General features: G+C 56.8%; 1 protein-coding gene across 2 annotated transcripts in view; it reads right to left on the bottom strand.

The window, feature by feature from the left end:
- Positions 1 to 742: 742 nt before the first annotated feature.
- Positions 743 to 13042, bottom strand: part of SLC1A7 (solute carrier family 1 member 7) — a 53789-nt gene continuing 41489 nt past the window's right edge. The window contains exons 6-11 of one of the 2 annotated variants that reach the window (XM_007978715.3): positions 7025 to 7124; positions 6123 to 6356; positions 4172 to 4366; positions 3362 to 3496; positions 2453 to 2555; positions 743 to 1785 (exon numbers count right to left, since the gene is read on the bottom strand). In XM_007978715.3, coding sequence (XP_007976906.3) covers positions 1567 to 1785; positions 2453 to 2555; positions 3362 to 3496; positions 4172 to 4366; positions 6123 to 6356; positions 7025 to 7124 — 986 coding nt within the window. In that variant the 3' untranslated portion in view covers positions 743 to 1566. Of the gene's footprint in view, positions 1805 to 2452; positions 2556 to 3361; positions 3497 to 4171; positions 4367 to 6122; positions 6357 to 7024; positions 7125 to 13042 lie in introns of both variants that reach the window. The other variant, XM_073007298.1, reaches the window with a different exon arrangement.

Raw genomic sequence — 13042 nt, 5'->3', positions numbered from 1 at the left:
GTGGGGCGCTGGGAGCAGGTGCCCTCCTGACGCTAGTGAACTGGGGGAGGCCTGTCCCCTCCTTGGGCCTCAGTGTCTTCATGGGCATCATGGTGCAAGCCCCTCCAGACCCAGGAGCTGTATCTTCTCCCCAGGGTGTATCTGGAACAGGCTGTGTGGCCAGGGCCCTTCTGCGTGCCCTGCAGGCCTCCTGGAGGCAGCCTGGGGTGGGAGAATGAGGGAGACCATCTGCAAATGTCCCTGGGCACGCCCCTCTCTAAAGCAAAGCATTCACCACAAGGAGCCAGACTGGGAAGGAAATGTGTTTCTTCTTTGGGGACTGATCTCAAGGCCCTGCCTGCAGAGCAGAGTCTAGACCACGGCAGAGAGGTCTGTCCACACTGGACAACACCCAGCTGCCCTGTGGTTATTGGGACAGGCTCCTGGGTAGGCTAGCTTGTACTCTGTCTTCTGCATGTGACAGCTCAGACAGGACTGTCCTTACTGCAGCCACCAGGACAGGCTCCTCTGCACTCTGGCTGCCCACACGCTGGCAGGCCTGTCCACACTGGCAGCCTGGACAGACCTGTCTATACTCCAGTTACATGGACAAGCCTGTTAGATTCTGGCCACCTGCATAGGCCTGTCCATATCCTGGCTGCCCAGACAGGCCCGTCTGCACTCCGGCTGCCTGTATTAATTAGCCCAGTAGCTAATATCATATTCGCTGGCTAGCATAAGGTGTTGAAGCCCACAAGAAGTAAAAAACAAAATAACTTTATTTAGTCAACACTGAATTTGCAAACACAGAAAGGAAGAGAAAACCTGACTCCACTTGGATGCACAGGCCTTTGGGGAGTTCTGACACCAGGGCTCCATCGGCAGGTCCACCAGAGCGTCCTGGCTGCACCTCCCTCCCGGAGTCCTGGTTTGCCTACCTATCCCGTGGGACATTGACCTGGATGTGTCGCGGGGGCCTTGCAACTCTAGTAAAGACATCTATCTCCACATCCAAGGAGCTTTGCAAGAGACACGTGGTGGGACAGGAGACTGGACGCACTGTGGCCTGGGGAAGGCAGTGGGGCTCGGCCCTGGGCTGCTCCCCTTGGGGAGAGCTATGTGGCTGAGGCCACCTGTTATGGGGTGGGGCCTGGGTCTGGACACAGCTACAGGCTGCCCTGTCCTCCAAGAGGAGAGGTGGGGCTTGAAAGATTTGAGTTAGTGGCTTGACCTTAACGTGAGACCTTGGACAAGTGTTTTCAGCTCTCAGGGCCTCAGCTCTGTCATCCAGAAAGTGGGGCCGGATAACCCCTGCCAGCTGCCCTCACCGGGCGCACACGGGGGAAACTGTCACAGCGGGGCCTCGGGCAATGCCGGGCCCATCACTCCCTGGTTGGGGCTCCCCCATGTGGCCTTTCCCTTCTCTGAGATCCATTTTCTGTCAAGCGGGGTGAATTCCAGCCTCTCAAGGGTGAGAAGAATGTGTGATCCTGGCCACTGCCGGCTGCTCAGGAGGGTTGGAGAGTTGAGTTCCTGCCTCAGGACTCTGCCCCTGGAGGCCTCGCCTGCCCCTGCAGCTCCGCAGGCTCAGACATTGGTCTCCAGCTCACTGATCTGGATGGTGCAGTGGTCCAGACTCACAGCGGGCGGCTCCTCGTCCTGCTCCACTTGAACGGGGACGTGGTGGGGGCAGGTGGGGCCCAGGGTGAGCTCGGAGGCCTCGGCCACACTCTTCACACAGCCATTCTGCTGGGCTGCCACAATCTCCTGGAGGCTCACTGGCTTGGTCTCGCAGGGCAGCAGTTTCTGGTGAAGGGAAACAGGCCTTGGTAGCGGCAGGAGGGAACAAGGTTAGACACTAGGGAGGACTGAGGGCCAGTGGGGCAGAATGAGCTCAGGGCTAGGAACCACAAGATGGATTTTCCTGCAGATATGCTGTGTGACCTTGGCAGGTCACGGTCTCCCTGGGCTCCTGTTCCCAAGCTGTCCTGCCTCCCACTAGAGCTGCCTTAGTAGAGAAGGGGACTTAATCCACAGGGTCCAGCTGGGGAACCAGTGGCTCCCCTGCCTGACCTCAGCTTCTTCCCCATGATGCGGGGACAGCCTTCTCCATTTGCCTGTAGAAGGAGCCTGAAGCCCACACAGCCTACACAAACCTACCAATGCTCACATCGTGGCTACACTGGACAGACCATCCCTACACTAGAGTGTAAGTTCCATGAGAGCGGGGAGTTTTATCATATTTTGTTCCACTGTTCCTCCTGTGCCTGTATCAGCGCCAGCCACAGCGGGTGCTCAATACATAGATGTTAGAGGAATTAGTCATCCTGTAACAGATGAGGAGACCGAGGCCCAGAGGCATGGAGGGAGGGATTGGCTGGAGGCTGCCCAGCTGGTTGGTGGAAGATCTGCTGCCCTGCCCACCCCGCCTGGCTCCACCCTCCTGGCAGCCTCTGGACCTCACTGCGCTCACCTCAGTGCCTGTGTCCCGAGCAAAATCCTTCCGACATATGTGGGCCATGATCCCCGCTGCCAGCGCATCACCCAGCACGTTAATCATGGTGCGGAAACGGTCCCTGGTGAGCCAAGGTGGGGGATGAGCGGTGGGCACTTGAAGGGGAGCTGGAAGAGGGCAGTGCTCAACCCACCACAGCACAGCACAGCCGGTGACCAGCTGTCATGCAGAGCCTGCAGCCAGATGGCTTCCTGGCTCCTCCCAAGCCCACCCTTTGGCATCACTGAAGCAGTTTCTTGGCATGTGGCTGTGGGTTCAGCAGGTCCCCATGCTTAGAAGTGTCAGGCTTGGTTTAATCCTCTGCTGTTTCTGTCTTGAAATTCTTTATAAGTTTTTTTTGCTGTTTGTTTTTTGAGACAGAGTCTTACTCTGTCACTCAGGCTAGAGTGCAGTGGCGCCATCTCGGCTCACTGAAACCTCCATCTCCCGGGTTCAGGCAATTCTTTTGCCTCAGCCACCCGAGTAGCTGAGATTACAGACACATGTCACCATTCCCAGATAATTTTTTTTTTCTAATTTTTAGTAGAGATGGGGATCTTGCTATGTTGCCCAGGCTGGTCTTGAATTCCTGGGCTCAAGGAATCCTCCTGCCTTGGCCTCTCAAAATGCTGGGACATATAGGCGTGAGTCATCATACCTGGCCTTTACAGTTTTTGAACTGGGTTCCACATTTTCATTTTTGAACACTGGACTCCGCAAACTATGCAGCCAGGCCTGTGCTGATGAGTAGCACACTCCCATGGTGCCAAGCAGGGCAGTCCCCAGCCTTCTACCCTGGGGAAGGGACTCAGCCCCTCACCCTGATCCCTGCTGACCCTGAAGTCAGCCTCTCCCAAAGCGCTAGAGCTGGAGATAAAGTCCACTCACAGAGCCCAGTCAACGGCAATGATGAGGGTGATGTCATCGGTGGGCAGTCCCACGGAGGTGAGCACGATGACCATGGTGACGAGGCCGGCCTGGGGGATGCCGGCTGCCCCAATGCTGGCTGCAGTGGCTGTGATACTGCAGGGGGTGGGAAGGGGAAGAGGAGCAGCAGGAGGGGCGGGATGCATTGTCAGGGTCTGGCTCCAAGGAAGAGGTTGAGTGTCAGGGCTTCTGGGACAGCCATTTGGGGTGGGGGGTGGGTAGGAATGCCACACCAGGAAGCTCCCAGGGACAAGTCCCTCCTCACAGTCCTGCAGCCCCATGGACCCCCATTCCTGGCCTCAGGAGAACCCCTGGGGAATGTGCAAACACCTGTGTCTGGAGCTGTGTCTCTGTGGGTTCCAGGAAGCTATATTGCTATGGAGCTGCCCAGGGACTCATTGACCACCACGTGGCTCTGCCTGCCTCCCTCTGGGGCCTGGCCTCCAGGGTCAGACCTGTGTGCTTGGCTGGCCTGTGAGGCCTCCGTCAGCCTCAGCCCCACCCCAGCTCCCCTTCCTCAGCTCCTGCCGCACCGGCTTCCTCTCCGAGGTCCTGAATCCTGTCCCTGGCCTCTGCTTGCCCTGTGCCCACCAGCAATGCCCTCCCTCCCAACCTGTCCTCCAGGCTCAGAGCTCTCAGCCCTGGCCCTCTGCCTGCCATGTCCCGAGCCCAGGTTTGCTCGTCTCAGAGACCCCTCAGGCCTCGGAGCCTGGGAATCCTCAAGGCCTCCAGCCCCCGCCCCATCCACACAGGTGCGGTGTCAGGGTGCACCTGATGGTGATGATCTGGCCAAAGTCCAGCTCGTAGTTGTTGACCTGGGCGATGAAGATGGCGGCCACGGCCTCATAGAGCGCAGTGCCGTCCATGTTGATGGTGGCACCCACGGGCAGCACGAAGCGCGCGATACGCCGGTCAATGTGGTTGTTCTCCAGCAGGCACTTGAAGGTGATGGGCAGTGTGGCTGAGCTACGGTTAGAGGGGCCGGTGTCTGCCCAGCACCCTCTTCCAGGATGGCTAGGGCCTCCGTTGGGAAGCTCACCCCCCCCCAGGCAGCCACCCCGCCAGGAGTGTTTTTGTTTTCCTGCAGCGCTGCTCCGGCAGGAGGGAAGGACCGCGGGCACTGCAGTGCTCTCACTTGGTTCTTCCTATGAGGGAGGTGTTTGGGTGCATTTTACAGATGAGGAAGCTGACGCCCAGAGGGTGGGGCTGACTCATGTCATACTGCTGTGCCGAGGGATATGGAAGTCTGAGCAGCAGGGCCCTGGGCCAGGCTGCCTGGGCTTAGATTCCAGCCTCCTGTCAAGTGGCCCTGGCAAGTTCCTGAACCCTGTGCCTTAGCATCTTTGTCCCAAAAAGACCGGGGTCACAGAGCTACTAGGAGGATTAAACAACTACAGGCTTGGACAGCACCTGGCCCATTGTACCCGCTTAGTCAATGGTGACCATGGCTATTATTGTTACTATGTTTGTCATGAGAGTTCCTAGTGGCAGTGCTGGGACTAAAACACAGGCCAGTGTGGCCCCCGAGTCTTCCTCTCTCCCAGGCCTCTGCCTGGAAGGCCGGTTCTACTCGTCAGAGCCTCTCAGGAGCTCCAGACCTGTTGGGCTCCAGGCTGTGGTTCCTGCTAGCAGGAGATGGCCAGGGGCCTGCTGGCTCTGGCAGGCTTGGCCCCTGGCATGGGAACTGGCATGTTTGGGGCTTTGTCCTGCCCCCTGACCCCCTATCCTCAGGAGGGTGTTCCTGGCAATGGCTCCTGAGCTTTTCTTCACTGCGATCTGCTCCTCCTGAGTCCTGCAGGAGGTGCGTTTGCTGCCAAGGGTGGGTGTCATATGACTGCCGCGTACAGAGGCCTGCAGGGCATTTTACAGACGGGGAAGCTGAGGCCCAAGTGAGGGCTGGAGGGAAGAGAGAGGACTTCAGTGCCAGAAAGATGTGGGTTAAGTTCCTGTGACTCCCTTAATGTGGAGCTCAGACACTTGCCATAGGGAGAGCCACCCCGCCTTCACAGCACTAAATGCTCCATGAGGGACCACTTCCTTCCTGCCCCCTCTACCAACGACGTGGTTTGCACAACTCTAAATTCCTGAGGTCTCTGCACTGGGCTGCGGTTTGGGATCCTTGAGGCCAAGTGCTGGCTCACCTGGCCCAGCCTGGCAAGGAGGAGCTCAACCTCCACAGTAAACCCGTGAGCTGGAAGCTGGAATCTCCCCCAGTTTGTGCATGAGGAAAGCAATGCCCAGGCACAGCGAGTGTGTGACAGAGCCATGGCTCAAGTCCCTGAGGTCTAGCAACACTGCCAAGGTTGTGACAGGGCACCCAGCGGGGACATCCCAGCAGCAGTGGACAGGCCGAGCTCCTAGAGCAACGCAGGGCCCGACTACAGGAGAAGCACCTTGTGGGGCAAAAGGCAGCATTGCTGATGTGATTTCCCACAGAATGCACTGCATTGTGTGTCTGCCCTGGCGCGGAAGCTGTCCCCATGGGGACTCAGTGAGCTTGAGGACTGGGGCCATCGGGGAGCGGGAGGCCTCGATAGAGGCCGAAAGTCCCCCCCACCACCTCCCTCGGTCTTGTTACTCTAGCACCAGCCATCCCTGCGTTTGTGAGGTGGGCCACACTGGTGCTTTGGTGGTTCTGTGGCTATGAACACATGATGACTGGCCAGACGGACAGGACTCAGCCCCTCCCAGCTCCCCACCGTGCTGTCCGTCCCCGGCCTACCTGGAGGAGGTGGCCAGCGCGATGAGCAGGGCCTGCAGGATGCCACGGATGAAGACGATGGGGTTCTTCTTGGTGATGAAGAAGTAGAGCAGGGGCAGGATGAAGAGCCCGTGGAGCACCAGCCCGCACACAACGGTGACCGAGTAGAAGCCCAGCTTCTTGCCGACCGCCCTGGGGTCATCCATCTCCAGGATCTTGCCGGCGATGAGGAACACAATGCCGAAGGGGAAATACCTGGGAGCGGGGCAGTCAGGCTCAGGAACCAGGTGGGCAGACACACCCTGGCCCCAGCCCCACATCCCTGCGCCGCCTTCCCCCTGAGCCTCCTTGGGCTCCTGGGAGGACAGAGCAAGACTGTGCCAAGGTGCCCGGCCCAGGCTCAGCATATGGTGTCCTTCATTCCGTTACGTCCACCGCCCCAGCCCCGGACAACCTCTGCCACTCCTTCCCCCGCCCTGCCTTCAGGAGGCCCCCATTTCAGGCCCAACAACACCAGAGCCTACACAGTGCGCCTGGGCAGGCCGACCTCTGCGTTCCCCACTGAGCTCCTGAACTCTGAACTCTGGACCAAGGAATAGCAGCTGGTTCTCACCGCCAGCTTTCCTTTCTGCAGAAGCTGAGCTGGTAAGTCTCCACGTGATGGAGAAACTGAGCCCAGGAGAGCAGCAGAGCCGGGCTGAGCTCTTAGACCAGGCTGGAAGGGGCAGGGGGCCCAGGGCCGGAGCCAGGCCTGGCTGGGGCTGGGGGACCCATGGAAACACATGTAGCTCTGGAGGCCCCCGCCCGGGGCTGAGCCTGGGCACAGCTTTCTGCTCACTTTAGGGGAGAAGAGGGTGGGGTCATGTCTTCCCTCCATCCATCCAGGGCTGGCAGGGGTGAGGTGGGTAAATGAGGAGGCTTACCACACAGCCACTGCCACAATCTTCATGACCGACTCATTGAGGCACTGGCAGAAGCTGACCAGGGGGGCCCCGCTGTCACCCATGCGGCCCAGCATGATGCCTGCGGGTCACAGACACAAGAGCACGTCACGAATGCCCCATGCAGGGGTGCAGGCACACTGTGGTAAAGCAGGGACAGACCCACAGGCCCACATGGGTCTCAGCATGGCTGGCTTCCCAGCAGCCTTGATGCTCCAACACTCCCCCGCTCTCCCTCTCTCCCTCTCTCCTCCTCCACTCCACCATGGACCCCACAGTGCTCTCACGTCTTCCTCCTCTCTCACCTTCCTCCATGAAGCGGCCAATGTCATCTCCTCAAGATAAAAATGCTCCCTGCCAAACGCACCCCTGGCTTTGCTGTGCACTTAGGCCATGACAAGCTCCCCACTGCCTCACCCAACTTGATACCTCAGCCCCACTCGAGTGGGGCCTGCCTGCCCCTCCCTCCTTCTCCTGCCCATCTCACTGTGCCCTGGCACCACTGGCCTTCTTTAAGTTTCTGGAAGGAGGGAGTCCAGCTCTTCACTGCCTCAGGGCCTTTGCACAGGCTGTTTACAATGCCCCAGGCACTAGCTGCCTGCTCTCCAAACAGCTTGGAAGCCATCCCCACTCCCCTTTGCAAACACCCACTTATTCTTCAGTATCTCACCTCTTAGGGCCTATTACAACATAACTGCCTGGGTTTTTCCCCATCTCCTCTGCGAGGTTAGCTCAGCAAGAGCAAGAACTGCATCTCCTTAGCTGGAGCATGTTAGATGCACAGTGATCAGTGGTGAGTGAGGACTAAAAGCCCTCCCTGATGCTCCTGGTACCTCCCCAGGCATTCCAGGCCTTCCTCCCCAGCTCACACACACCAGGAAAGGGTGCTGTGGGAACAGCTCCATGGGGTGATCTCCATCAGGCCAGTCCTGAAACACGGACTGAGTGGCTGCCCTGCCTCCTGGTGAGACTGACGAGGGGAGCAGGGCACCCTCTGCAGCTGCCCTCATGAGGCCCACTGTCATGGTGCTGGGGCTCAGCCAGGGAGGCAGGGTGGGATTCAAACCATGGCCTGTGGGACACCAGAGAAGGGCTCTTTCCCTGTCCTGAGAAGCCTGAGCCACACAGTCCTTGGAGCAGCTACCCTGTGGTAATGGGGTGAGGTGGGAGCCTTGCCAGGGTGGGTAGGAGAGGCTGGAGTTGGAGGTGACCCTGGGCCTACCCCTGTCCACCTGTCTTCCTGCCACCTGGCTGATGTGAAGCCAGATTCCCTGCTGACTCCACCCTCCCCAGGCTCCACCACCACCACGCACCGGCTTCCTGCCCCTCCTCAGGCTGATTTAGATTTCCCCAGGGGCATCCAAGGACTAGCTGCTGGGAACCAGTGTGCATGGAACCCTGATGTGGTGAGGCAGCTCCCTCACGGCAGGGCCAGCGGGACCTTAGCACCAGCCACATCCCAGGAATAGGGTGGGGAAAGGAGACTGGGTTGAGGGAACCAAAGAAAGTCCTGCTCGGAGCCGCTGTACAAGTGTGCTCGCTCATACACGCGGGCAGACACTGGTATCTGCACCACAGGCACAGGCACCAGCACATGTGGGCATTGACAGGCACAGGCACACACAGAAGCAGGTACACACAGACACAGGCACAGAAAGACCAGGCACACGCTGATGTGGGGACACAGGGATGCAGCTGCACACAGACGTGAGCACAGGCAGATGTGGGCACACGCAGGCATGAGCACACACAGACACAGGTGCACATAGACACAGGCACACATAAGCCAGGCACACGCTGATGGGGGAACACAGGGACGCAGGTGCACATGCACAGACACAGGCACAGACAGGCCAGGCACACGGTGATGCGGGGACACAGAGACACACGTGCACACAGACACAGGCACTGGCAGATGTGGGCACACAAAGGCATGAGCACACACAGACTAAGCCACACACTGCCTTGGTACACTCACACACCCTGCCTCGGTTCACTCACACCACCTTGGTACACTCACACACTCTGCCTCGTTACACTCACACTACCTCGGTGCACTCACACAACCCGCCTCGGTACCCTCACCCTGTCTCAGTACACTCACCCTGCCTTAATACACTCAGACACCCCACCTCGTTACACACAACCTGCTTCGGTACACTCACACAACCTGCCTTGGTACGCTCACACACCCCACCTCGGTACATTCACCCCGACTCGGTACACTCACACTGCCTCAGTACACTCACACCGCCTCGGTACACTCACATAACCTGCTTCGGTACACTCACACAACCCGCCTCAGTACACTCACACAAACTGCCTTGGTACAGTCACACTGCCTCAGTACATCCACACACATCGCCTCGGTACACTCACACAACTCGCCTTGGTACACTCAACCACCTCAGTACACTCACACTGCCTCAGTACACTCACACACCCCCACCTTGTTACACTCATACACCCCACCTTGGTACGTTCACCCTGCCTTGGTACACTCACACACACTGCCTCGGTACACTCACACACACCGCCTTGGTATACCCACATGCTCCACGTCGGTACTTTCACACACCTAGCCTCAATACACCCACACACCCTGCCTTGGTACACTTACACCACCTTGGTACACTCACACACTCTGCCTCATTGCAGTCACACTGCCTCATCAAGACTCACACACCTCACCTCAGTACACTCACTTCTCTGCGATACACTCATACAGACTGCCTTGTTATACTCACACCACCCTGGTACACCCACACAATCCACCTCGGTACACTCACACACCCCACCTCAATACAATCACCCTTGCCTCGGTACACTCACACTGCCTCAGTACACTCACACAATCCACCTCGGTACACTCACACAAACCACCTCAATACACTCACACATCCCGCCTCAGTACATTCACACAACTTGCCTTCGTACACTCACACAACTCTCCTCAGTACACTCAGTTGCCTCAATACACTCTCACATCCCACCTTGTTACACCCACACACCCTACCTCGTTACACTCACACACCCCACCTCAGTACACTCACACACAACACTATGGTGCAATCACACACCCCGCCTAGGTACACTCACACACTCTGCTTCGGTACACTCACACACACCACCTTGGTACACTCACACAACCTGCCTTGCTTTGGTACACTCACATTGCCTGGGTACACTCACACACCCCCGCTTTGGTACACTCACCCTGCCATGGTACACTCACACACCTTGCCTCAGTACATGCACACTGCCTTGGTATACTCACACAACCTGACTCAGTACACTCACACAACACTCCTCAGTACTCACACACCCCAGATTGGTACTTTCACATGCCTTGCCTCAATATACTCACACACCCCACCTCAGGACACTCACAAACCATACCTCTGTACACTCACACACACTGACTCAGTACACTCACACTGTCTCGGTACACTCACACACCCCATCTCAGTACACTCACACCACCTTTGTATACTCACACATCCCGCCTAGGTACACTCACACATACCACCTTGGTACACTCACACACTCACCTCGGTACACTCACACACACCACCTCGGTATACTCACACGCGCTGCCTTTGTACACACACACACACCCCACCTCGGTACACTCACCCCACCTCAGTACACTCACACAGCATGCCTAAGTAAACTCAGTAAACCATATCGGTACACTCACACATCCACCTTGGTATACTCACTTCACCTTGGTACATTGACATGTCACACCTTGGTACACTCACACCACCTCAATATACTCAAACACCCTGCCTCAGTACACTCACACATTCCACTTTGGTACACTCACAAAACCTACCTTGGTACAGTCACACTGCCTGCTTTGGTACACGCACCCACCCCACCTCTGTACACTCACATCACTTTGGTACACTCACACACTCCACCTCGTTACACTCACACCACCTTGGTACACACACAAACTGCCTCAGTACACTCACCCCACCTCGATACACTCCACTTTGTTACACCCCACTTTGTTACACTCACATTGCCTCAGTACACTCACACAACTTTCCTTGGTACACTCACAGAACCTGTCTCGGTTCATGCACATACCACACCTTGGTACATACACACACACCACCTTGGTACACTCACACTGCCTCAGTACACTCATACTGCCTTGGTACACTCACCCTGCCTCGGTACACTCACACTCCCTATCTCGCTACACTCACACACCTCGTCTTGGTACACTCACACCTCCTCTGTTGTACACTTACTTTGTCTTGGTACACTCATACCTCCTCTGTATACTCACACACACTGCCTCATTACTCACACACCCCAATTTGGTACAATCACACACCCTGCCTTGGTACACTCCCACAACCCGCTTCAATATACTCACACACTCTGCCTCGGTACACTCACACACCCAGCCTTCATACACTCACACATTTTGCTTTAGTACACTCACACACCCTGCCTTGGTACACTCACTTTGCCTCGGTGCACTCACCACACCTCAGTACACTCACACACTGCATCTCAGTACACTGACACACCCCGCCTCTGTACATTCACATGCACTGCCTCAATACACACACACGCCCCACCTTGGTACACTCACCCTGCCTTAGTACACACACACTGCCTCAGTAGGCTCACACACCCCATCTTGGTACACACACAGCCCGCTTGTACACTCACAAAACCTGCCTTGCTACATTCACACACCCTGCCTTGGTACACTCACACACCCTGCCTTGGTACACTCACACTGCCTTAGTACACACACACTGCCTCATTACACTCACACACCTTGCCTCGGTACCCTCACACTGCCTTGGCACACTTACACACTCTGCCTCGTTACACTCACACACCCTGCCTTGGTACACTCAGTCACACCGCCTTGGTACACTCACACACTGCACCTCGTTACACTTACACCACCTCAGTACACTCACACATCCCACCTCGGTACACTCATCCCGCCTTGATGCACTCACACATCACCCTTTGCTACACTCAAACTACCTCAGAACACTCAGACACGCTGCCTCAGTACACTCACACACCCAGCCTTCATACACTCACACATTTTGCTTTAGTACACTCACACACCCTGCCTTGGTACACTCACTTTGCCTCGGTGCACTCACCACGCCTCAGTACACTCACACACTGCATCTCGGTACACTGACACACCCCGCCTCTGTACATTCACATGCACTGCCTCAATACACACACACGCCCCACCTCGGTACACTCACACGCCCTGCCTCAGTATACTCACCCTGCCTTAGTACACACACACTGCCTCAGTAGGCTCACACACCCCATCTTGGTACACACACACCCCGCTTGTACACTCACAAAACCTGCCTTGCTACATTCACACACCCTGCCTTGGTACACTCACACACCCCGCCTTGGTACACTCACACTGCCTTAGTACACACACACTGCCTCATTACACTCACACACCTTGCCTCGGTACCCTCACACTGCCTTGGCACACTTACACACTCTGCCTCGTTACACTCACACACCCTGCCTTGGTACACTCAGTCACACCGCCTTGGTACACTCACACACTGCACCTCGTTACACTTACACCACCTCAGTACACTCACACATCCCACCTCGGTACACTCATCCCGCCTTGATGCACTCACACATCACCCTTTGCTACACTCAAACTACCTCAGAACACTCAGACATGCTGCCTCAGTACACTCACATGGCCCACCTCAGTACACTCACACACCCCACCTCGGTACACATACACTGCCTTGGTACACTCACACATACCGCCTCAGTATGCTCACACACACCACCTTGGTACACTCACTCTGCTTTGGTACACTCATACCACCTCAGTACACTCACATAACTGGCCTTGGTACACTCACACATACTGCCTTGGTACACTCACATTGCCTTGGTACACTCACACAACTTTCTTCAGTACAGTCACACAACCTGCCTTGGTACACTCACACACCCTGC

This window comes from Chlorocebus sabaeus, chromosome 20, assembly GCF_047675955.1.
Source record: "Chlorocebus sabaeus isolate Y175 chromosome 20, mChlSab1.0.hap1, whole genome shotgun sequence".
Classification (NCBI taxonomy): Eukaryota; Metazoa; Chordata; class Mammalia; order Primates; family Cercopithecidae; genus Chlorocebus; species Chlorocebus sabaeus.
Note: the sequence above shows the minus strand (reverse complement) of the source record. Positions and strands in the feature narration are given on the sequence as shown.